The sequence below is a fragment of the Delphinus delphis genome, chromosome 7, assembly GCF_949987515.2.
Source record: "Delphinus delphis chromosome 7, mDelDel1.2, whole genome shotgun sequence".
In the NCBI taxonomy this organism is placed as follows: Eukaryota; Metazoa; Chordata; class Mammalia; order Artiodactyla; family Delphinidae; genus Delphinus; species Delphinus delphis.
In genome coordinates, this window is record NC_082689.1 from 1,178,405 (window position 1) to 1,201,845 (window position 23,441).

Here is a 23,441-nt window from a genome sequence, read left to right on the forward strand (position 1 = left end):
CTTGGCTGCACTTCTCTTTCCAGGGCCGGGGGGCTCGAAGGTGTCTCAGCGGAGACTCACACCTGGGAAGCCGGCAGCGTCTTGTCCTCGGGCCGGTGTGGTTCGGGTCGGGGCGTCAGGACTGCCTCCTGAGGCTGAAGGGACCAGAGAGGCAGTCTCGGCCGAGGTCGGGTCACGAACTACAGGTCCCAGCATGCCGTGCTGCCTCCAGAATGCACTTCTTCCGGCGGGGGCGGTGGGTCCGGCCACCTGGTGTCGGGAGAGCCAATGAGAGACTCGGGAAGGGGAGCTGTGGGCCGTCAGGGACCGTGTGGTGTCCGCCACTGTTGTGGTTGTGTGCTGGGGTCCTGGGGAATGTTACGGCCCCGGGAGGGCCTACCCAGGTCTGGGAGGCTGTCGCAGGGCAGGCTGGGATCAGACGCGCTAGATCCTGAGCCGGGCAGGCGATGAGGCTGGAGCATCCTCCGGGTCCCCAGATGGCCGGGCATCTGGTGCTGGTGGGCTGCACAGTGACCCGCTGGAGTTGCGGTTGTAGCTCATGGCCGCTCAGTGCTGCGGGTTGGTGAGGGCAGTGACTTAAGGATCTGCTCAAGGATTCACCTTTGCTGCAGGAGCCTGCCCTTCCCCGTCCCCATTCCTAGGAAGGAAGGCAGGCAGCCAGCCAGAGGCTTATTCTCTGACTGCCTCTCCAAGCCTGCTTCACTGTGGCTGGAGCCTTCACAGAGGGCCGCACAGGGGAGGAGATGGGGTGGGGTGGGGCACAATCCTTCTAGGACAGCTCTCTGATACCTACTAGAGCTTCTCAGATTTTGTATCCCCAGGCCGCTTTTGCCCAGCCTCCCAGATAGGAAGGGTGTTCAGATCGAAGCCCTTCTGCCATCTGATCCATGCTGATGAGAAACGGAGCCTGGTCCAGGAGCCCCTGCCCCGGCCTTCTTGCTCCAGAGCCCCCGGTTGCTGTGACAGCTGCGGCTTCTCCCTCTGAGAGGCCCAGCAAGGCCTGCATGAGGAGCAGCTGTTGGTGGTGGCATGATACGGGGGGGTTTGGAGGCCTAGGGTCCTCATCTCTGCTGAGGTTCTAGAGAAGGGAGTAACCGCATCATCTGACATCTCTCTCTGGGATGCTCACTTCATGACCCTTGCCCCCGTGGTGCTGACTCTCCCAGAAGATGTTTATGGCAGGCTGGAGGCTGCACCGTAGCTGGATGGAGTCAGGAATGGCCTGGGCCCTGCTTCATGTGGGTGTCCTGAAGGACTAAGAGAAACTTCCCTGACCTGGGGTGTTGGGCGACTGGTCTGCTCCAGGTAACACGCTGGGGTGGTGAGCAGCGGGCTGGGGCCAGTCCAGGATCTGGACTCTAACTGGGGGCCTCTGCCGTGCCACTTACCCAGGCTTGCAAGCTCTGGAGAGCAGGCAGTGTCCTGTGGGCATGTCGTGTCCAGAGCTGGGCCCACGCCCAGAGAAGGGGCCAGCAGACGGTTGGTGCTGGGTAGGCAGCAGCCCAGGCCTGCAGTGTTGGTTTGTGACCAACACCGAGACGGCATGAAGGCATCTCTCTTGTCGGCCTGCGGGCACAGCTCCTCCTGGGCCACACTTACCCCCACAAGCCCTGTGGTGCCTTGCCCCACCTCTGGGTGCAGAGATGACCCCTTGGCCAATTAGCAGTAGTCCCCTCTCCCTCCTGGCCCACCCCCCAGCCCTGTGGCTTGTGGGTATCAGGAGGCGACGGAGGCAGCCTGGGGTGGGAAAATGAGGAGGTGTTCTGGGGGCCGCTGGTGCACAACCCGTCTCCACAACCGCAGGTCCCGGGATGGGCAGTTATTTAAAGTCTGACCTCAGGGCCCTCGCTGTAAGGCGGGAACACCAGCTCCATGTCATAGCGCTGTTTGACGGTTACAAGTGAGACATCGGGAGGCCCCGTGGAGCTGCAAGAAGGATTGGCCTCGGGCCCCTCAGGTGAGGAAGCTCTTGAGACACGTTCTCAGCTACATTGATGCGTCTGAACTGCAAGGCAGTTTCAGGCCCACAGAACGGTGAAGGCCACGTGCCCGACCCCAGGCAGCCCGAGACTGACTCGTGTCCCGGGCCTGCGGGCGGTGGGGCGGCTGTCCCTCTGAGCAAGCCCTTCTCTCCGGGACTCTCCTCCTCAGGGGACGGGACAGGTGGGAGGTCCCCTACCTTAGCAAGGCCCTGGGCGCGCAGGACCAGCCTCCACCACGCACATCCCAGAGCTGACTCTGGCCTCTGAGCACCGAGAGACGGTGGGAGCACGGGTGTCCGCCCCCCGGGGGCGGGGGCACGCAGAGCAGTAGTCCAGGGCCCCCGAGCCAGGAGCACCCTGAGGTCACCTGAGCAAGAATCACTGGAAACCTGGCCCTGCTGGGCGGCTGTCCCAGCTGCTCTCTGGGCCCATCTCCAGCTGCAACCCCCACAGTGCAGGGACCCTGGGGCGGGCTGAGGATTACGTGAGAAACAAGGCTGGGCCTGGGCCGAGGGGCGTCAGCGAGGGCCACGAATGTGGACTGTTTCCCTGTGGGACGGTCTTCGCTGGGGCGGAGCGGGAGTGCGTCCTGGAAGCGTGGGTCTCTCCCCTGCCCCTGTCTGGAGGTTCCAGCTGAAGGAATCTCCCCAGGCAGGGCTGGAACAAAGCCATCTGTGTCTTTCCTGCAACCCGCAATCAGTTCAACAGAAGTGAGGAAGGTCCCGCCCCTAAGGGCTTGAAGGGTCAAATGCACTTGACAACGCTGAGACGTGGAGTTTGTACGATCCTCACGCATCTCAGAGGTAGGTGTCACCGTCCCATTTTACGACAAAGAACCTTAACTTCAAAGGAGGAGGGGGCAGCCCAGGACCCCACAGCTATACGTGGGACGGAGCCAGCGTTCCGAAACCAGGCAGGCCTAGGTCGCTTTGCTTGCTGACAGAGGAATGGATTCTTTTGCGGTGATGTTTTAGATTGTTTGGGGTTTTTTTTTTTTACCTCATTGTTAAAAATAATACACGCTCCTGATAGGACTTTCCCCCTTAACTACTGCTCCAAAGTGGTCACGTGTTCTTAAGTTTTATTTTGAACACAATACAGGTAATTTCTTCTTGACTTCACTGCTCTGAGGTGACCGGATTTCCAAGTGGGATATTTTCTGCACTGCGGGCGTCGCGTCCTCTATTCCTCTCTGCTTGCTCGTGCGTTTTTGAACAAGGAAGGATTATCTGGGCCTGGGTGGGTGGGCGGTAGCGCTCTCCACCCTGCCCTGTGCTGAGAGCCCCTGCCGGATGCTGGGCTATAGCCCTGTGGGAGCCTCGGCACAGCCCGTGTTCAGGGCGCACCCTGCCCTGTGCCCATTAGAGCCCCTGCCGGATGCTGGGCTAGCCCTGTGGGAGCCTCGGCACAGCCCGTGTTCAGGGCGCACCCTGCGCTTGGCCTTCACCCTCCCAGCATCTGGTGATTATTTAGAGAGAAAGTGAAGAAAAAAACAAAACAAAACAAAACCAAACCCGTAACAGCTGCCGTCAGAATCCTCTTGATGAAAGGACAGCCTGTGTTAGGGGATGTGGGTTAGGGAGGCTGCCTGGGGGAGGCGGCCTTAGGTGGCCCAGCCTGGCCGGGGAGGTCTGATGGTGGGTAGAGGGGGGCAATGGCTAAGGAGAGGAGGCTGGAGTCCCGGATGTGTTGAGAGCGAGGATGCCTTGATCAGTCTGAGCTTCTTCGTGCGGCCCAGTCTTTCCACGACCCCGGGTCTTGGGCGAATCCTACCGCTTCACGCTTCTTCTGTTCTTTCCCTTCGTCAGGCCTTTGCTGACGCGAGGAGGGCTCTTTGATGCTCCAGTCCGTGAGTCCCGTCTTCACTGTGACCATTCTTCTCGGGTTGCATTTTTTTTATTTAAAAAGTTGTCCCTTTAAGAAACTTCCAAGGTCTCTGGCTGGTTCTTTTTCTTGACTCCTGGTCATCTCACAGGTGCCTATTCCCGTCTTAGGGTTTATTTCAAACCCCCCCCACCCCGCCATCGTGTGGCTGAGACGTTAGTTGTGTCTGGTTACTTTGTCAGCCCTGCTTCCCTGGGGGTCCGCTTGGGCCGGGGAGCGTTGGCCGCTGTGCACGTGGTCGGTGCTCTCCTGGGTGGGTGCTTGACTCGCCTCATGTTTACATCTGAAGCTCTGCCCAAGGCACCTGGCCTGAGAGAGGGGGGCTCACCCCCAGTAAGTCCCAGTAAGAGTGGGGGAGGGGAGAGAAGCGCCCCCAGGGCAAGTCTGGACCACACAGGACACGGCTTGAGGGACTCGAGACGCCCGTACCTGGACTCCAGAGAGGCTCCAGGCAGCGCGGGGCTCTATGCACAAACCCTCACGGGTCAGCTCTCCACACACCATCTCTCCTCGCTGCCCCGCCTTCCTTGGCCCCAGCAGATCCGATGCTCACGGCCACTCCCATCCCCATCCTGGACATCACCCTCCTCGGCCCAATTCTCCTGCCTGACTGCTCCCCTCTCTGTCCCGAAAGTTCTGTCTCCCAGCACTGCCCTCAGCCCCTATGGTGGTCAGTACTGCCACTGGCCGAAACCCCCCACCTCCATGCACGTGGCAGGAGCGGACAGACGTGGTGCATGGCCCCAGCGCGTCTGACTGCTGGTGTGAGCCCCTTCACAGCCCCATCTCTGACGAGGTGCTTTCGTCCATCAGCATGGGTCCTTGAGGAACGAGAGACAGGAAGCCCACACCCCCGCCTGGCCTGAAGCGGACACAAGGCACGAGTGAGAGATAAAACTTCGTTATTTAAAACACTGGTATTTTAGGGACTTCCCTGGCGGTGCAGTGGTTAAGAATCCACCTGCCAACACAGGGGACATGGGTTCAAGCCCTGGTCTGGGAAGATCCCACATGCCACGGAGCAAGTAAGCCCGTGCGCCACAACTACTGAGCCTGCGCTCTAGAGCCCACAAGCCACAGCTACTGAAGCCTGCGCACCTAGAGCCCGTGCTCCGCAACAAGAGATGCCACCGCAATGAGAAGCCCGTGCACCGCAACGAAGAGTAAGCCCCGCTCGTTGCAACTAGAGAAAGCCTGCGCGCAGCAACGAAGACCCAACACAGCCAAAAATAAATTAAAAAAATAAATAAAATAAAATAAAACGTTGGTATTTTAGAGCTGTTTGTTGCCAGAGCACAGACATCGGCCCCAGAATAGGTGTGAGGCTGTATCAGGACATACGATGCAGGCCGGGGGCTGGCATGGGCCCATCCCTGGAAGCCGTGGTATGCAGCCACAAAACATTTGGTAAAACTCAACCGTGACGACCCATGAGGCAAACGATGTCCAAAATAACTCACAGGTCTGGTGGAAGAGGTTGGGAAACCCTGGCAGCCTGTGTTGGTCACAGGCTGCGTTTGGCAAGATACCACGAGGGAGATAGCCTGAAAAAACATGCCGGGTTTGCAAGCTGGGAGGAAAAGGAATCGAGAAAGGCAGGAACGCAGGGACTCATGGGGTTGAGGGCCACCTGCTCATCCCAGAGGGCAGATCAGTCAGGACCATGTGGCAGGACGGCACCGAGCTGTGGGTGTCGCTCCGGTGAGACTGTAGGGCTTGCTTCTGAGCCTCACAAAGCCGGGCGAGGCCGGGGGGCGGGAGCGAAGCAGGCGCCTCGGGCGTGGCTGCACGCCCACAGAGGCCACGGCAGGACCTTGGGGGACCACAGCGCTGTTGAGAGTTGCACTGCGGCCGGGGGGGCGGGAGCAGAGCAGGCGCCTCGGGCGTGGCTGCACGCCCACAGAGGCCACGGCAGGACCTTGGGGGACCACAGCACTTTTGAGAGTTGCACTGCCGAAGAAACCAGGAGGCTGGGACTAAAAAGTTTGTGACTAGAGACTTGAAAACGGCCTTGGTGGAGCAGAGGCCGAGGAAGCAGTTCAGCCCCCAAAGAGGGCTTGGCCAATGCCATGATCAGGCGTGGCCAGTTAGACAGGAGAAGGGCGGACCCTTCCCAGGGCAGAGCCAAAGGCCACAGAGAACCCAGGACTGGGCAGCCTGGCCCAGGATGGGGCCCCTGGCAGGCCTCTAACACTGCTGTGGGGCGGGGGCTGCTGGCCCCCCGTGGTTCTCCCTCCGCAGGGGTGTTGTTGCTGCCGCCCTGTCCCTGTTCCCCGCGGGCGGGTGACTGGCCTTCCAGCTCACGAGTGGCTGGGCCGAGTGGAGCCCCACCGGGCCCTGGTGCTGGGACAGCCCCCCGAGACCCTGGACCGTAACTGGATGGGGCCCAAGTCACCTCCTGGCTGGGGCAAGGGGGTGAGGTGGAGGGATTGCATCTTGAGTGCAGGAAGGAGAATCCGTGGGACATCTGGTGACCTGGGGGCCAGATGTGGCAGGGCCAGGGCTGCTGGCCCACCATTTGCGGTCCTCCCTCGCCCTGGCCCCTTGGGTGGGGGGGGGGCTCTGTGACTGGGTCCGGCCAGTTGGTCAGGTGACGTGTCACTGCAGGGTCAGAGCGCGTAATGCTGGTGAGAGACCCACACCAGAGGCGTGCCACCCCGTGAGCCCAACCCCGCGGGCAACCAGGAGGACCAGGGCCCGATCGCTGCCCTTTGTCGCAGTGGCTGCATCAATCCCAGCGTCCACAGCTTAGCCATCCTTCGTGGCAACGCCCCAAGTGGAGTCCCCGACCTCACTCCGTCTTCCGAGCCCCACCAGTACCTGCAGCCTCAACTGCACCTGTGCTTGCAGACACCCTTCCTTCTCCATCCCCCAAAGTCACACTCACCTCTTCCTTTACTCCAGTTTGGGATGGGGGACCACTGCTGAGAAAGGCCCGCAGCAAGGGTGGTGACAAGTGGCCTCCTTGCTTTGGTGTTTGGGGGTCCGGGGTGGGGGGGAGGGGCTGGGAGGGTGGAAGGTGCCGCTGGCGCTCAGACCCCCAGGGCTGCTGGGCAGGATCGGGGGCTTCCGAGGGCAGAGCCGGGATGGTCAGGAGGGGCTGGGGGGCAGAGAAGAGCCTCAGCACTACCGAGCCCCTCCGGCCTCTGGCCTGCGTGTCTGGCGGTGACCAGCTCAGGACCCCGCCCCCCGGCAGCTGGGCAGGCGTGAAGGAGCTGGACGAACAGGCCGGGAGGTAGTTTGCAGAGTGGAGGTTTAATGGGACAGTCACGGCAACCCTGCACAGTGGTCCCCCGGGGGGCCCGGCTCTAGGCACCGGGCTCCCCAGGCCTCTTCCGGCAGGGTGGGCCTAGAAGGAGCACCAGCGCCGCCTGCCCCTCCCTGTGTGTTATTGCTGCACTGGCCCCAGGCAGCCTCAAGACAGACTGTCCTGTCCCACTCCCCCTGGGGCCTGGGATCCCGTGTTCCCTGAGGAGCTAAGGCTTTCCGGGGGGCCCCTCCCCAGGGACATCCACCCTTTACTCGGTGTCCCTTGCCCCCCACGCGGAGGGCATGTCTGCGTCCTCTGCCGGAGGCCAACCGAGGCTGCCATCCCCGGGGGTGGGGTGCGGGGTCCGCGGGCAGGAAGCACGCTGGGGGGACAGCATGGCCCGGGCCCCCGGCAGATGTAAGGCACGGTGTGGCGGTCGCCATCGACCCAGGGGCAGCGCCTGGCAGTCAGTGTTGAGACAGGAGGGTGTGGCGTGTGCTGGCCGCTCCAGGCCTGCAGTGCAAGAGGGCTGCGGGGACCAGGTCCCCGGGCCTTCGCCGGCCCCGGGGGTGCCCCCAGAGAGCCTGCAGGAGGGGTGCGCGGGCCAGGCTGGGGCACGGTCACGGTGGGCCGAGGCCCGGAAGGCACAATCGTGGTGTCGAGCAGTCAGGGCTAGGCAGACACGTTGACATCCCTGAGAGAGATGGCGCTGCCGGGGGCCTCGTCCCCGAGCAGCAGGGCTGGTGCGTCTGTGTCCGCCTCCGAGTCCGCTCCGGCCCCGCCTTGCTCCACGCTGGGCTCTGTGCCGGGGCCCAGGCCCTGGGACAGGATCTGCTGGATGGTCCGGCGCAAGTTGGGGTGCAGCCGGCCCTGCGTCTGGTAGAAGACCTCCAGGGCGAAGGACTTGAGGGCGCCGGTGCAGAGGTCCTCGTACAGCGGGATGGTGTACATGCGGGACATCTGCGGGCGGCCGCTTGTCACACTGGCCGCTCCCCGGCCCCTCCCGCCCGCGGGCCCCAGGGCTGCACTCACACTGCCGCAGCGGGGGCCCCACTGTCCTTGCCTCCACCACTGCAGGCCTCTGTAGAGGCCCCGTCTCCAGGGAGCTCGGGCTAGGGGGGCACTGCCGGGGGACAGGTCTGGGGAGTGGGGAGGCCGGGCCCCGGCAGGCCTGGGGTCCTAGGGCCTCTGAGGAGCTCAGATGCGCCGGCTGTCCATGCCCAGGGCCCAGTGGGCCCAGACCCCCACCCCGGACTCTGCTCCCAGCCTGGCCCTCGGGCACTGCCGCCCCAAGTCCCGGTGGGGTCTGTGCTCTTCCCCCCACTGCCAGCCCCAACGCCACATCTTCCCCACCCCATTCTCTGGGATGCCCAGTCTGAGTGGGTGGGGATGGGGTGGAGGGGAGGGGTGGGGGGGAGGGGGGGAGGGTGGGGGAGGGGGGGAGGGTGGGGGAGAGGGGTGGAGGGGTGGGGCGGGCCCGCGCTGGTGGCTGCACCTGGCTCTCGAGGAAGCGCCGGACCCTGTGGAGGTCAGGGTAGTAGTCGTTTCGGACGACAATCTGCAGCCAGCGGATGCGGATCTCGGCGTTCATCGAGTCCAGCAGGGAGGAGTAGCACTTGGACAGGCTCATCACCACCTCTGCCAGCCACGGGCAGGTCAGGCCAGCCGGCCCCTCCCCTCCCCCCCCACCCCGGTGGCTGCAGGACTCACCCTGGGGCAGCGGGGACCCATCCAGGAGCCGGTCCAGGAAGAGCGCTGTCTGGAAGGTCCTCCACTTGGAGATGTCGATGGTGCTGGCGGACGCGGCCGCCTGGTCCAGGGGCTCCGCGGTCCACAGCTGGAAGAGGGCCTCCACGGGCCGGGTCAGGCTGGATCCCTGAGACAGGTCTGGCTCGGCCAGCGGGGGGCCTGTGGCATTCAGCCAGCGCTCAAACTCCAGCCCTGCAGGGAAGACACCACCCTGGGGTCCCGAGCAGGCCTGCCCGGGAGACACCAGACCCCGAGGGTGTGCCTGGGTGTGACTGTTCCGGGCCTGGGAGCCCCGAGGGCGGGGGCCGTCTGGGGACGGCCGGGGTCACCTCTAGCCCCTGCCCCTCCAAACCACTGGGGTGGCTTCGGCGAAGGGGCACACAGAGGCTCGAGCTGGTGATTGAGGGACCCCCGGCCCCTCCACGCCTCTCCTGGGTAGGAGACAACGAGGCACTGTAAACCCTTGGAAGGGAGGTGGCGGGATAGGCTCTGCCCCACAAGGGGGTAGGGGACACCACCCTGGGAAAAGGACGTTCCTGCTTTAAAACCCAGGAGCTGGGCAGCCGTGGGGGCAGGTTCTGCCCATCGCCCGCTCTCAAAAGCCCTTGGAGCACCTACCAAACCTTCCCAAACACAGGGTCCCCCTGCCCACACCTCCCAGCCACACCTCACTGCCCTATAGCAAGCCCTGGCTTCTCCCAGACGTCAGACCCTCCAGTCTCTTCTTTGGCCCCCAAGCCCTTGGACCAGGGACAGCCCCATGAGCCTCACAAGCAGGCCAGCTGCCTTCAGCTAGCTCTCAGGCAAACCTCTCTCCGTGTCGCAGATCCTGCCCCAGGCCCTTTGCACAGTTTCCGGGGACCTTTTTCTGGGACTGCTTAATCAGGTCTGCCTGGCCTAAGTACCGCCTCCACGCTGGGAAGCACACCCTCCTCTCTGCTCCTACGGTGTCCAGCCCGAGGCCCACACTGTCCAGCGAGCGTGGCTGCAGGAAGGATGGATGAACCCGAGGGAATTTCTTCCAGGCAGAGGGGTCATCTTGTGCGGTGGAGCCCACACACCCGCCGCCTCCCTGGCAGGCCGAGGGGCTAGCCGGTTGCGGACCCGCGGCAGGCGGTGGGCCTCACCTGCCCGGCAGTCCACACTCTGCTCCTTCAGCTCCGGGAAGAAGGTCAGGAAGGAGTCCAGCAGGTCCTGGGCTACCACGCTGGTGAACTTGTACTTCTCCACGTAGGCCTGCTGGGGAAGGGGCAGGGCTCGGCAGGCCTGGGGGCTGGGCACACCATCCCCATCGCACCACCCGCGCCACAGCTGGGGCCTGCACAGCCGGAAAGGGCCACCGCCCCGAGGCATCTGTACAGAGCGGTGTGCAGGGCCCAGGGCGCCGCGGAGGCACCCACTGCTGCCACATGGGCCCTGCCAAGTGGTCAAAACCGGGAGGGAGGGAGGGAGGGAGGGAGGGACGGAGAGGAGGAAGCACCCCAGGCACTGCCCGGAGAGAAGGCCATGTCCCAGCTCCGCCCACAGGCCCCCGCCACTCCATCCTCACCACCAGGAGAGAAGGGCAGCCCTGGGAGTCGGGGCAGAGAAGCGGGGGCGTTCGGGGCCTGTCTCGGGGAGGCGGCTGCTCACTCGGAGAAAGCGGTCAAAGCGCTGGGGGTCCCCGCAGAGCTGGGACAGGTAGTACACGAAGCAGTAGCCCTTCTCGTAAGTGAACAGGTTCATCAGGTGGCTCGGATTCACCCCTGCAAGGGGAACACCCGCGGCTCTGGGCGGTGCCCTGACCCTCCCATGTCCCGAGGGACGGGGGCAGGATGGCGGTCAGGTGCTGTGTGGAACGGGAAGCGCTGAGGGCCGCCGTCCCTCACATCTAGATGTCTTAAGAGTGTGGAGACGGGGCCCGCCTGACCCGGGGGGCCTCGGTGGAGACCTTGGGCCACACACCACGGTGATGGGTGCTCAGAGCCCGTGAGAGGCAGTGGCAGGCTGAGGGGCCCCTGACCTGGCCCCTGCGGGGATGCCACGGTGGGGACAGGGACGCCCGGCCAGAGTTAGCCTGGGCTGGGCAAGGAGGCCCTGCAGGATGACGTGTCCAGGGCCCGGGGCAGGGCCGGTGGGAGTGGGTACCTGGCTCCAGCTTGACCTGCAGTTTGCTAACTGGGCTGTCCTCGCCGAGGAGCTTCATCTGTCTGTGCAGGGCGTCCAGGCGGAAGGCTGTCTCCAGACAGGTGAAGGCAGCACCTGGACGGGGCAGGTGCGAAGCTGCTGCCCTTGCGGCTCCCTGCCCTGAGCCTTGTGGAGGTGGCCCCTGGCCACCCGGCTGGACACATGCACGGCAGGGGGACCGCACCCCGGGGGCCAGGCTGGGCTCCCAGCCCCTCACACAGTGCCCGGATGGCCCCGGTAGCCCAGCCTGCACAAGGCCCCGGCGGTGACCCCGCCGCCCCCGCCCCAGCCCGGGTGGTACCGTAGGTCTCGGTGGTGATGCGGCGCTGCGCGTAGGTGGCCAGGCCCTCGCTCAGCCACATCTCCTCCCATGTGGCGTTGGTGACGGCGTTGCCGAACCAGCTGTGGGCCACCTCGTGGATGACGTCGATGATCAGGAACTCATCACTCTCCAGGATGGAGGAGATGATGAAGGTGAGGCAGGGGTTCTCCATGGCCACGATGGGGAAGGAGGGGGGCAGGAAGACGATGTCATACCTGCCCATGGTCGGGGGTGACCGTGAGAGGGCCGGGGCCCAGGCAGTGAGCATCACTTCCTTCCCAGGAGGTCAGACAAGGCCCCCCACCACGGGCTCCCGTTGCTTCCCGGTAGGGTGGGGACTTGCCCTCTGAGCCCTCCTACAGTCAGCCAGGCTCCCAGGGGCCCCAGGACGTACCTGCCCCACAGGTAGGGCCCATAGAGGCGCTCGGCCGCGCTCAGCCACTGCTCCACCGCGCCGGACAGCTTGCTGGTGGCCGTGGGCAGGAGGCATGGCTCAGCCCACACGCGGCTCCTGTCACAGGGGCGAGGGTGGGTGGGGGCCGGCCAGTCCCCATCCCTCTCACCCCACTAGGCCTTCCCTCTGCTTCTGGGCTCGAACACCACCTGCACCTAGTCTGGCCTGGTCCACCGCCCAGCTGCTGCCCGCCGCCCTGCCTCACTCACTGCCACCACGCAGGCCCTTCCCGCAGTGGGGGCCGGGCCACACGCGAGGGGCCGCTGGCTCCTCCTGTCTCTGAGTCGAGGGAGCCCGCACAGGTGTGAGGCTACGTCCAGCGGCGGCCCGGCCCGGCAGGAGGACCAGCTTGCGCAGGGCGCTGGGGAGGCCGGAAGGCCAGCCTCCGGGTCTGGGGGTGCACGGGAGAGAGCGAGCTCCTCTCTCACTGACAGGGGCGGCCCCGGGGAGTGGCGACATGGCACGTGGGGTCCTCCGGCAGGTGGCTGCAGACGCGGGCCGCACACCCAGCCCACAGTAGGATCTCCCCGAGGCCTGGACTCCGGGCAGCAGCAGCTGCAGGAAGCAAGAGGCGGCCCTACCTGGGCCCGATGTCTGCCGGCTGGAGGTCCCCGGCCACGAGGGCCACGAGGTAGGCGGGCACGGGGTGCTCCATGTGGAAGCGGTAGACGCCCTCCTCCTCCACGTAGGTGCTCTGTGTGGCACTCATCAGCACCTGCACCCCCGACGGGGCCTGTGTTCGAGGAGGCCCCACCCATCAGGGCACCCCGTGTCCTCGATGGGGAGCCCCACGCCCCGTCAGGGCACCCCGTGTCCCCAGTGGGAACTCCATAGCCCGGTCAGAAGCCCCACATCCATGGTAGGGAACGCCACGTCCCCGACGGGAAGCCCTGCCACCTGGATCAGGTAGCCACGTCACTGTCGGGGACCCTCTCAGCCCCATCAGGGGTCCCCCCACACTATTCGGGGAAGCCCATGCTCCTGGTCTGCACACCTCTTGCCCCAGTCGGGAGTCGGGTGGGCGTAGGGGTGCTGTCACGCTCAGGCCAGGAGCCCTGGGACCCAGCGACTCCGTCTGTGCCCTCCCCTCGTCAGGGTCCTATTGGCTCATCCTGGGTCCAGGACCCCGACCCTATCAGGCTGCCCCCTCCTGCACAGTGAGGAGGGTGGGCTCCTCCTAGAGCAGTGGTCCCGGTGGCAGCCGGGGCCAGGCTCAGGCAGGTAAGAGTGCGGAGCGGGGCCTGCTGGTGGGCGCTGACCTTGACGACGGCCGAGTAGGTGCACTTGACGGCGGGCGTGTCGAAGCACGGGAAGAAGGAACGGTTGCAGACGGAGTGGCCCTGGGTGAAGACGAAGGGCTTGGCACTGCCGTAGGTCAGCTCTGGGTCCAGCCACCAGATCTGCAGCGGGCGGTGGGCAGGGTATCAGCCGACGGCCCCTGGGCTCTGGCCCTTGACGCCCTCCCCATCACGTGGGCTGAGGCCTCCTGGAGACCAGGGCTGCTGGCTGACGGCCCTCACTGTACCAGTGAGGCGGGGGCACCTGAGGCACACAGGGAATGGGGGGAGCCTGGGGGCCCTGCCCCACAGAGAGCAGCACGTGGGGACGCCAGAACACCCCTCCCTGCCAGCCCAGCCTTGATTCCTGAAAGCTAGGCAGAGTTTCTGGAGAGGGCAAGGCCTTGGGAAGTGGGCCCCAACCCCCCTGTCCTGCTCAGGCTTCCAGGCCCAGGGCTGCTGGGGCAGCGGCTGGAGAGGGAGGGCATGAGGAAGGGCCCAGGAGGGGACGGCCCGACTGGGCTCGTCCAGGGCCAACAGCAGCTCCTGGGCACCATCGCTTGCCCGCCCTGGGCAGGCAGGGCGGCTGACACAGAGTGTGGCCTGTGCTTCGCCACCAGGGCCAGGCCTCTCTCCAGGTGGGAGGCCAGGCACTCAGGGAGTCCCCCAGCCTGTGCCCCTCACACCAGCTGCCAGAGGGAAACTGAGATGGTCAGAGCACCTGAGTCCAATTCTCACAGGCAGGCGCGAACCCGGTCTCAGCAGGGAAGGGGAGCCGGGAATGTGGACGTGTGGGGAGAGCAGTGCTTCCTGGTGACCCCCACGTGCGCCTGAGCCCAGGGCCACCCCTGGAAATGGGGCAGCCTCACAGGGAGGGATCCCCCACGGGGAGAAGGGCTCCCGGCCAGGGCCCGGGGGCAGGGAGCTCAGGCTGGGCTCTCAGAGAGGACGCGCGGGACAGGAGCAGCCCGGGGGGAGGGCTGCTGGGGCCACAGCCGGAGCACTGTGGACAGACCCCGCAGCGGCCACCAGCGCCCAGCCACCCACCTCCCGGGCGGGGCGGCACTGGTGGGTGCCTCGCTCATCTGCAGGATGGACGGGGACCTCCGCACAGGACCTGACACCACACACGGTGTCCTCGGGAAGGGCAGCCGTCGGGGGTGGGCGTGGGCTCAGGGCAGGAGTGGGAAGGATGCCCTTCAGGGCTTCTGCGCAAGGAAACGGCCCCTGCCTGGAAGATGCCTCCATCGCACAGTGCCGGTGGCCCGGGGAGGCCACGGGGGGCCGAGGATGGGGGTGCTCTTCGGTGCCGTGCCGCCTACCTGCTTCCACGCCTGCCGGACACTGTCGCCCTCTCAGCCAACCTCCCCCCAGATGCCAAGGCCAGGCCCCACCCCCATTAGGGAGCCCTCTCTCGCACCCTCGTGCCCACCACTGCCCCCAGCCTCCCTAGGGCCATTTCAAGACACCCCCTCTCAACTCCGGCCAAACATTCCAGGGTCTCCAGGAAGGTCAGCACGGAGCCTGGGGGAGCTCCCCCAACCCAACCGCAGTCATTCTGTGGGGCCCCAAATCTGTTCTCACGCCCCCTCTGCCGGGACGACACGATCATTGAAGCCAACTGGACTGTTCCGTGTCCCCACTTCAGTGACCGAGCGCACGCAGGTTCTCCCAGGGCCATTATGGAAGGACCCTAGCCCCCTGCAAGTGACAGGTCTGAGCAAACCACAGCTGATGGTATCCACAGTTGCTTGCCACTGGGAGTTGTCCATGCTGAGACCACAGAGGTGGAGGACCCCAGACCCAGTGGGGCTCCCTACCCCACAAACCCCAGACCCCAGACCCAGGAGGGGGCTGCCTCTCTTGCAGACCCCAGATCTTAGCAGATGCCCGGGCTCGGCAGGGCTGCCCATCCAGCTCCTGCAGACCCAGCCAGACCCCTGTCAACGTTCACGGACGTCTTCAAAACTTCCTTTGGGCCGCTATGTCTCTGTCCTCTCACGGTGAGGAGTGTGCAGTGGTATCTTCCTTTTCTGCTGACCCCTAGGGCTGCCCCAGATGTTTAGAAGGCCTGTCTGGGGAGCCTGTTCAAAAATGCAGACTCCTGGGCCCTGCCACAGAGCTTCCTGGGGCTGGGACCCAGGAATCTGCATTTAATGAGACTCCCCCCGCAGTGCTTCTGCAGGTAGCCCTTGGCTCATGCTGGAGACAGGCCGCCGTGGTCAGGCTGCTGGGGATACGGTCAGGCCAGCAAGGGTGGCCTGTTATGGGCCCTAGTCCCACCACTCTGCCAGTCTTGGGTGGACCAGACACATGAGCTCCAAGTTCACAGATCAAGGTCCGGGAGGATCATACCCCTTTGTTCTCGCGGCTGTGGTGGGAGGCATACGTGCCGCTGTCTGAGATCCAGGCTACCCCAGCAGGTGCCAACCCAGCAGGCCAGGGGCCAGGCCAGCACACCCACGGAAGCTCACAAAGGAGGTGAGGTGGCAGCTGAGGGCTCCTGGGAATCATACAGGAAGCCCATAGGTGTGTGTCTGCTCTAGTCTCTTCCTGTCTAGATGTCACCTTGATGGCTCCTGACCTGGTGCCTCTGCGCCACCTGTGCATCACCGTATCCATTTACATGCCGTGGGCGCTGACACATGGAAACTTCCGGGGCCTCCCAGAGCTACGTGTATGCTGTGTGTGTGTGTTTGGAGGGAGAGCAGTGTCACAAGTGTGCTGTCCACGCGGAGACCCAGGAACCCCCATGCTTCCAGAACGGAAGGCCCTGCTCCATCCTGAAAGCCCTCCTATGGTGGAGGGGTGCTGCAGCACCAGCACCCAGCCTGGGCCACGCAGCCTTCCTGCTGAGCCCCTGGGGCGGCAGATGCTCCACGTCCAAAGCCCTGCAGAGCCTACGTGTGTCTGTGTTGGGGACACAGGGCAACCCTGCCGCCGCACCCGCCAGTCCCCACGGGGCCTGAAGCATTAGAGCCAACCCGGGCCTCTCCGCCTCCCACTCCGGCAGGTCCGTCCCTCTTGCCACTTCCAGGGAACAGTCCTCTGAAGGCCAGGTCACACGGAGGCCCTTCCACATCTGACACTGCCTGGCCTGCTTCTCAGTGCCAGGCTCCCTCAGATGTATGGCTTGGCGTGTGCTCACCAGAAGCTGTCCCTGTCCCCAGGCAGGGACAGCCCCTGCACACCTGAAAGGAGAGGCTTCCCGTGGTGGCGTGCTGTCCCCTGTCCCCACGGTCCAGGGCCAGCACCCAGGCTCTCGCTCGGTCCAAGGTTCCTAAGGGCTCCCCGGGCACCAGCGGGGAAGCACTGCAGGCACCTGGCCAGGACTCCGGAGCCAGGTGGGGAAGTGCCAGGCCGGCCCTATCTCTCCGCAGGTGCCTCAGGCGCAGAGCCCACATTAACGCCCCCCTAGCCTGGCGGCAGCGCGGGGAGACACCGCCTGGAAACGACCCGGCGACCAGCCCACCGCCCCAGCACCCACCCGGCGGGGGGGGGGGGGGACTCACGGCGGGGGCGTCGGTCGAGGTGTAGCGCAGGATGACCTGGAAGGGCTGGTGCGCCTGCAGTTCAGGCGGCAGCGTGACGGTGAGCGAGGAGCCGTAGTCCGTGAAAGGGTCCACTCTGAAGGCCAGCGGGCAGCATGCGGGCTCCGCGCCGGGCGCCTCGGGGAAGGCGGGCAGCGGGGGCGGCGGCGCGGGACTCGGCCCGGGTGCAGCGAAGGCGAAGGCGCAGGGTGGCTCGCCGGCGGCGGCGGGAGCGCGGCGGAAGGCGGCCGAATGCAGGCGCAGGGCCGGGTGCGCGTCGAGCACGAGCGCGCGGGGCGCGGGGCGCCGCGCGCACAGCTCGAGCACCAGGCAGCCGGCCAGCTCGCGCGCCTCGGGCCGCAGCTCCAGGCCCAGCTGCAGGTGGCGGAGGCGGAAGAGCTGCGCGCTGGAGGCCGAGGCCACGTCCAGGGCGGGCGGCGGCTCGGGCGGCGGACGCGCGGGCGCGGCCTCGGCGCCGGGCGCTTTGCGGCAGCAGCACTGCGCCGCCATGGCCGCCGCTCTAGGTGAAATCCATGGGCGGCGGCCACGCCGGGCCGCGGGGAGCGGGTGAGGGGCGGCGGCGGCGGCGGCGGCAGCGGCGGCGACGGCGGCGGCGGCGGCGGCGGGGCGAGGGCACAACAGGAAGTCGCGCCGGGAGCCGCCCGGCCCGGCCCCGCGCCGTGCGCCGCCCCGCTCGGGCTCCGCTCGGCCGCCGCCGGGGGCGCTGTGCGCGGGGAGACCGGGGAGCCGGGGGCGCAGTGAGCGGGGGCGCTGTGAACCGGGAGACCGAGTAGCCGAGAGAGGGGCTAGGACCGCGAGCCCGGGGCGCTGTGCGGGGCGGGGGGACAGCGGAGCCGGGGGCGCTGTGTTGGGGCCGGGGGCGCTGTGCCAGGGCTGAGGCCGAGAGCCGGGTGCGGTGCATGGGGCTGCGGCTGCCGTGTGCAAGTGGCCGGGGCACTGTGCTGGGGGGTGGGGAAAGCGGGAGCCGGGGGTGAGGGGCGGGACGCTGTGTGCTCGGGGTCCGGGGCGCGCCGGGCGGAGGAGTGGCCCTGCGGTCTCCCCACCCCTTTGCGCTTCCTACCCGGCTCGCGTCTGGGAGACCCCGGGAGTCAGGATGCCCGATCCCTCAGCGATGCTGCGGGCCAGGTTCCTGGGGCAGCGACTGCTGGGACACCTGGGTCAGGGAAGCTGGGAAGCGTGGCGTCTGGAACTCAGTGTTATTCGTCCATTCGGGAACCTCTGGTCCCGGGGAATGATGGAATCATGGAATGACTTCCATACACCCGACCCACTCCCCTGTGAGACCAGTGGTCTGTGTTACGTGCCATATGGTACATGGCGGTGCTCAAGAACCTTAAGGCTGTGCTGTCAGATTATTGTAGCTATTTAGATTTAAATTAAAATAGAAGTTCAGTGTCTCAGTTGCACTAGCCGCATTTCAAGGTCTCCGTGTGTGTTTGGAGGATAGTGTCTGGCTAGTGGTAGCCATCCTCGACAGAGCAGATATCCCATCATTGTAGAAAGTTGTGCTGGACAGTGCTGCCTTAAGGCCTGTTGGGGCCCTGGAGGAAGATTGTATAGGTGAGTGCTGGGCAGTAACAGGACCTGGCCTGCCTGTCCCCATTCCACCTCTCCCAGGCCTGTCCAGAGACTTAGGCCCAGAGGGGATGCCTGCAGACCAGCGAGGGTGCTCAAAGAGCTAGCATCAGGGGGATCTCGAAGCCATGGAACCAGAGGGGCCACCAAGATGTTGCTGTCATCATCGCGTAAGAAGTCAGACCCTTAGGGAGAAGGGGCTTTTTGGCCTGGAATCCCACCCACCTCTCTCCCCTGATCAGTCTCCCTGTGGCAAAGTTGAGGCCTGACTCACAATGCACTTGACCTCGATGGTGTCCCCGAGTAGCGTTTGATCCTTCTGGGCTCAGTATCCCAATCTGTCACCCATGTGATCCTGCCTGCCCTCCTCCCCGGGTGGGGGGCTGGGTGGGAAGGACGGCTGAGTGGGAGGACACATGTTCACTGATTCAGAGCACCTCCACTGAGGCATCTCTTCAGTTTTTCCTATGTGCCATCTTAGCTGGGGGGACACAATCTCCTTGTCGGGGCCCCACCCCAAACTCGCCAGTCACCTGGAGGAGGGGTTTCAGTCCTGCGTCCGAGACTCAAGAGGGAAGAGAACTGGGGTCTGATCAGTCCTCGAGGCCTTCGGGTGGCCCAGCGCCTGCCCAGGTGCCAAGGGCAGAGTGCTTTAGATGGTACTCCCAGTTTGACCAGCCTTTTGGAGCCACCCACCCCCCACCAGGCCGATGGGGCTGGAGTCAGAAGACCTTCAAGAGGACCGTGTGTGGGCACCCACACTAGCCTGCCCTACGGACCCGCAGGCAGGTCTACCAGCCACCTGCACACTCAGGGTAAGTTAACATCAGGGGGCTTCTGGCCCTCCTGGTCCCCTGGACTTGGGTGAGCAGGGATTGGGTCTCATCCCTTCTCTCCTGGGCACCTCCCAGCGGCCAGTTCTGCACACGGAAGCGGTGGAATGGGGCAGTCCTGCAGGTCCAGAGGAGTTGTTACCACTTCTGCCCACCCACCCCCAGTGGGGGCGGTGCCTTCCACCCCACATTTTTTTTTTTTTTTTTTTTTGGCACGCGGGCCCCTCACCGCTGTGGCCTCTCCCGCTGTGGAGCACAGGCTCTGCATGAGCAGGCCCAGCGGCCATGGCTCACGGGCCCAGCCGCTCTGCGGCATGTGGGATCCTCCCGGACCGGGGCACGAACCCACGTCCCCTGCATCGGCAGGCGGACTCCCAACCACTGCGCCACCAGGGAAGCCCCACCCCACATTTTTGTAAGGAACCAACACAAGCCAGTCTTACGGGAGCAAACAGACCTGTTCTATGGTATTAAAGGCAGCCCACCAAGGCACTGTGCGGGCCACAGGGGTCGTCTCCACTCTCCACCCTGTCCCTGTCCTGCAGAGGACAGCACCTTCAGTGCTGGGGGACGGGGGCACTGCCTGCTGACAAAGGTCCAGGGTGGCTGCAGCGTAGTCCTCCTGTCACCCCACCCCAAACCACTTAGGGGAGAGGAACCTGAAAGCCGGGACTGCTAGAGGCTGGGGCTTCTCCCATAGGAATTTTCATACACCAGCCTTTTGATGATCAAATGCTGGCTGGCTTGGGTGGGCTGATGCAGCTGACACTCCGCCTGCACCCCAGCTCTCCCCTGATGCACGTGGACTAGGTACCCCTATTCAAGTGCGCCGGCACTGGGAGGGGAGTGGGTCCCTGGCCTCACTTGCCAGCAGGTGGACACGGAGGCAGGAGGGCTTCCAGGAAGCCTGTGGTGTTCAGCCGGGGGCTGTGTTGTCCCTGGGTCAGAGGTCCTAGGGATACCTGGGCCTCTGGTGGCAGCCGAAGCTGGATGGTTCTCAGAATGGAGCTGGTGGGACAAAAGGCTGATGGGACCCACAGATGTCCTTCAGCCTGGCCCGGGCTCTGACATCCTGGCAGCCCTGTCACCCAGGGCCAGGTCAGCAGGTGAGGGGGTGTACCAGCAAGGATGTCATGAGCACACGGGGTAGAAACGTGGGCTCAGGTCCTGGCTCCTGACCTCCTAGCTGGGCAAACCGCTCAGCTCACCTGAGGTTACAGACGGAGCCACCGGAGCCTCACCTGCCACGTGGAGGCAACAGCAGGAGCTTGTTTATGGGGCTGATGAAAAGTGACACGAGCTATGGGGGGCTTGTGGCGAGTAAGTGGCAGCTGGCAAGCTTCCAAAACTGTGTGACAGTCGGGTGAGCCACGGAGAGCTGCATTTGCGTTATGACGAGGGCTGTGGCTCTTGGACGTGGGGGCTGCTGACTGGTGACATCGCACCGGGCTGGGTGCTGACCTGCAGGGTGCGGTGTATGCTCTGAGCCAGGGACCGTCACAGCTGGAAGCCCAGATGTGCAAGAGGGTTGGGGAGGAGGAAGACCCTTTCCCAACCGCCCCAGTGTGTCACTCGCAGTGTGTGAGCGTCCCATCCCCACAGCTTTGGGCTCTGCTGGGTCAGAGGCCTTCATCTGCAGGTAGGATGCTTCCATGTGGGGACACAGCTGGACGGGAGGCTGAGACACCACTTCACCATCTGGGCTCCACAAGCCTCAAATCGGGAGTTGCTCTGCTGGGTGAGGTGACTGATCGCACCATGCAGCTTGCAGGATCTTAGTTCCCTGACCAGGGATTGAACCTGGGTCCCAGGAGTGAAGGCACCGACTCCTAACCACTGGACCGCCAGGGAATTCCCTGATCCTGACTTTCAAGGGGCAGCAGGGCTTTGCTGCTGCTCAGGGGGGCCAGGAGGAGTATGCTGGAACTCAGGGCATTCCCCTGATGCCTCCCAGTACTCCTTGGTTGTATTGCAGAGGTCACAGAGGCCAGAGCGCCAGTGCAGGCAGGACCACTCAGGGCTCATCAGACACCCGACTAGGAAAGACCAGGACCTGAGGCATTGGCTGAGGGTCAAGGAAAATGATAAACATCAACTACAGTATTTTATTCATAACCTTGTTATGTATATATTTGTATATTAACCAGGGATTATGTTATCTGTAACTCATATGTGTTACCCAATTTTTCCTTTACTCTTTCCCCACTATCTTATTTAAGGAGTGTTGGTGGTGATTAGTTTTCTAGTATAGTCTTTAGGCTGTAGTGTGTCCAGGCGGGGTGCCTCTGAACCAGAAGAGGAACCAACAGGCTCAGAGACATGGGTGGTCATTGCATTGTTGACATGACCTTGGCTGCAGGATGTTAGGCTGGGACTCATTGCTGTTGCTGAAACTGGGAGGCCAGTAAGGTAGGAGGTGGGTACGGACACTGAGACCCCCAAGGGTGCCCACATTGGGTGGTCTGTCACACAGCCTCGAGCCTTCACTATGTGTCACAGCAGCTACAAGTCTGGAAACTGGGCCCGCACCACCTGAATCGCATGTTGCGTTTTGTGATGGGGCCAGTGTGAGGTTTGGGAAAGCCACTGTGGCTTGAGCAGGTGGCAGGCATGAGGTTCTGCCAGCAGCCCCCCAGAAGCCACCCACATCAGAGTGGCAGGCAGCCAGGAAGAGGGTGGCGGGTCTCCATGACTCCTGTACTTCCCCATCTCCTGACCTTGGCTCCCTGGCCTCCATCTCTCTGTAGTAAATGTGTTTCTGGCTAAAATTCCTCAAGTGGTTTTGATGTTCCTGACCAAGCTCTGTCTAATAAACCTGCTGACGAGGGGCGGTACGGTTCTCAGTTCTCTCCTCGGCGGACACACCCCAGCCCTACCGTCAAGGCGGGACAGAGACCTTCAGGGAGTTGCAGAAAATAAAAAATCCGTGGGACGTGAGGCAGGAGAGGACAGACCACCCTCCAGTCAGTGCATGAACTACCTCTTCCCACCCCGAGGCTGCAGGAAACTCCAAGCGCCCCGCTTTGGGGTTGGGCCGTCCTCAAGGGCTGACCCATTAGGGCTCAGTGGGGCCCGAGGGCTCCCCGGGCAGGCGGGACCACGACTGCAGGGTCTCCTCGTACTTCTGGAGCTGGGACCAGAAGCCCGGGTTGGGCTCGGCCACCGGGCGGGCGCTCTTCACAGTCTGCAAACGAGAGACTTTGGCTAGACACCGCGCAGCGTCGGCTGCAAGCTCCGCTGGCATTCCCAACGCCCGGAGGCCCCGCCCCAACGAGCGGGCCCTCCTCGAAGCCCCGCCCCCGCCTAGAGCCTCGCCCCTCCCAGAAGGCCCCGCCTCTTCCCGCCGGAAGCCCCGCCACGAGAAAGTCCCGCCCTACCTGGAAGGCCCGCTCCCGCGTGAGGCCGCGATGACGCATGAGGTAGGCGGTGCAGACGGCGGCCGAGCGGCTGCGGCCGTTCTTGCAGTAGACGAGGCAGGCACCACCGGCGCGTACCGCGGCCTCCATGGCGGCACAGGTAGGCTCCAGGTGCGCCAGCAGGTCCTCAGCCGGGTCGTCGAATACGGGCACGCGCAGCTCGGTCACGCCGGGCGCGCGGGGGCCGGGCTGCTGGCGCGAAACGTTGACGCATAGGGTGACGCCCGCGCGCTCCAGCAGCTCCGGGGCGGCCGCGGCCTTCGCGCTCCCGAGGAAGAGCGAGGGGGCGACGCGCACGAACGGCGGCGGGGCGGCCTTGGTGGCCCCGCGGCGTCCGGCTTGCTCCGCGTCCATGACCGGCTCTCGGGCCCCCAGCACGGGTGTCTATTTTGGGCCGTCGGGAGGCCGGCCGGGTGCCCCCGGGTCCTAGAGGCCCCCGGGGTGGGCCCTGTAGTGGTTGTGCACGAGCGGGCACGCCCGCAAAGCCCTGGCCGCCTCCTCATTGGTCAGGTCTAAACGGGAGAGGCCTCCTCTGATTGGCTGAGGCTGGGGGTTGCGGCCGTTGGCTGGCCTGGTGGCCATCGGAAGAGTCTGATTGGTCGCAGTGAGGTGGGCGGGTTCGGGTTGCTGGGAGGAATGGGCCTCCCCTCGCTGGATACCAGAGCCCCGCAGGTTGCAAGCCGGGAGATCTGAGAGTAGCTGGTGGCTGTCCCTGCGAACGTGGAGGTTTCTAGCTGGGCGGGGCTCGGGGAGGTGCGCTTCTCAAGCTGTGGCTGGTGTGCAGAGGAGCAGGCGACCCTGTCACAGATTCTCATCTGGGCTCTGACCAGTATCCGCCACATCGTTTTGTAGGTAGGCCCCTTAATAACTGATTCTCATCGCCAGGTGAGGTGCCCTTTAGTATAGCTTTATGTACATTCCTTATGTACATTCCTTTTTGTTATTTGTTTCCTAATCAATCACTCTGCGTAATTTCTGCATT

General features: G+C 64.4%; 2 protein-coding genes and 1 long non-coding RNA gene across 7 annotated transcripts; 1 reads left to right on the forward strand and 2 right to left on the reverse strand.

Annotated features, from left to right (window-relative positions):
- Window positions 1-1,031: 1,031 nt before the first annotated feature.
- Window positions 1,032-5,135, forward strand: LOC132427915 (uncharacterized). 4 transcript variants are annotated; one of them, XR_009520026.1, is made up of 5 exons: window positions 1,032-1,305; window positions 1,804-1,957; window positions 2,634-2,785; window positions 3,791-3,831; window positions 4,680-5,135. It is a non-coding gene; the product is annotated as an uncharacterized lncRNA (long non-coding RNA). The 4 variants fall into 4 exon arrangements; XR_009520027.1 differs by lacking the exon at window positions 3,791-3,831; XR_009520025.1 differs by lacking the exon at window positions 4,680-5,135 and having other exon boundaries at window positions 3,791-4,665.
- A 1,880-nt stretch (window positions 5,136-7,015) lies between these two features.
- RNPEPL1 (arginyl aminopeptidase like 1) lies at window positions 7,016-17,233 on the reverse strand. 2 transcript variants are annotated; one of them, XM_060015814.1, is made up of 11 exons: window positions 16,597-17,233; window positions 13,067-13,207; window positions 12,389-12,540; window positions 11,748-11,864; window positions 11,333-11,568; window positions 10,993-11,106; window positions 10,498-10,610; window positions 9,993-10,101; window positions 8,827-9,057; window positions 8,612-8,754; window positions 7,016-8,076 (listed from the first exon to the last, which is right to left on the reverse strand). In XM_060015814.1, exons 1-11 carry the CDS (start codon window positions 17,122-17,124, stop codon window positions 7,789-7,791), a joined length of 2,172 nt encoding a protein of 723 aa, XP_059871797.1. In that variant the 5' UTR covers window positions 17,125-17,233; the 3' UTR covers window positions 7,016-7,788. The 2 variants fall into 2 exon arrangements, with proteins under 2 accessions (XP_059871797.1, XP_059871798.1); XM_060015815.1 differs by lacking the exon at window positions 16,597-17,233 and adding an exon at window positions 14,132-14,405 and having other exon boundaries at window positions 7,017-8,076.
- A 3,779-nt stretch (window positions 17,234-21,012) lies between these two features.
- DUSP28 (dual specificity phosphatase 28) lies at window positions 21,013-22,917 on the reverse strand. Its single transcript, XM_060015819.1, has 2 exons — window positions 22,421-22,917; window positions 21,013-22,227 (listed from the first exon to the last, which is right to left on the reverse strand). The coding sequence occupies exons 1-2, from the start codon at window positions 22,811-22,813 to the stop codon at window positions 22,099-22,101; spliced, it is 522 nt and encodes a 173-aa protein (XP_059871802.1). The 5' UTR covers window positions 22,814-22,917; the 3' UTR covers window positions 21,013-22,098.
- Between the last annotated feature and the right edge of the window lie 524 nt (window positions 22,918-23,441).

Bases quoted from the DNA above. Each gene is read 5' to 3' on its own strand.
- RNPEPL1 (XM_060015814.1), bottom strand. From the start codon at position 17,124: ATGGCGGCGCAGTGCTGCTGCCGCAAAGCGCCCGGCGCCGAGGCCGCG. The intron at 11,865-12,388 runs GTAGGGCCGCCT...CCCCTGTGACAG, and splicing joins CCGGCAGACATCGGGCCCAG to GAGCCGCGTGTGGGCTGAGC. The intron at 9,058-9,992 runs GTGAGGCCCACC...TCTTCCCTGCAG, and splicing joins GAGTGTGGACTGCCGGGCAG to GGCTGGAGTTTGAGCGCTGG.
- DUSP28 (XM_060015819.1), bottom strand. From the start codon at position 22,813: ATGGACGCGGAGCAAGCCGGACGCCGCGGGGCCACCAAGGCCGCCCCG. The intron at 22,228-22,420 runs GTAGGGCGGGAC...TCTCGTTTGCAG, and splicing joins CGCGGGAGCGGGCCTTCCAG to ACTGTGAAGAGCGCCCGCCC.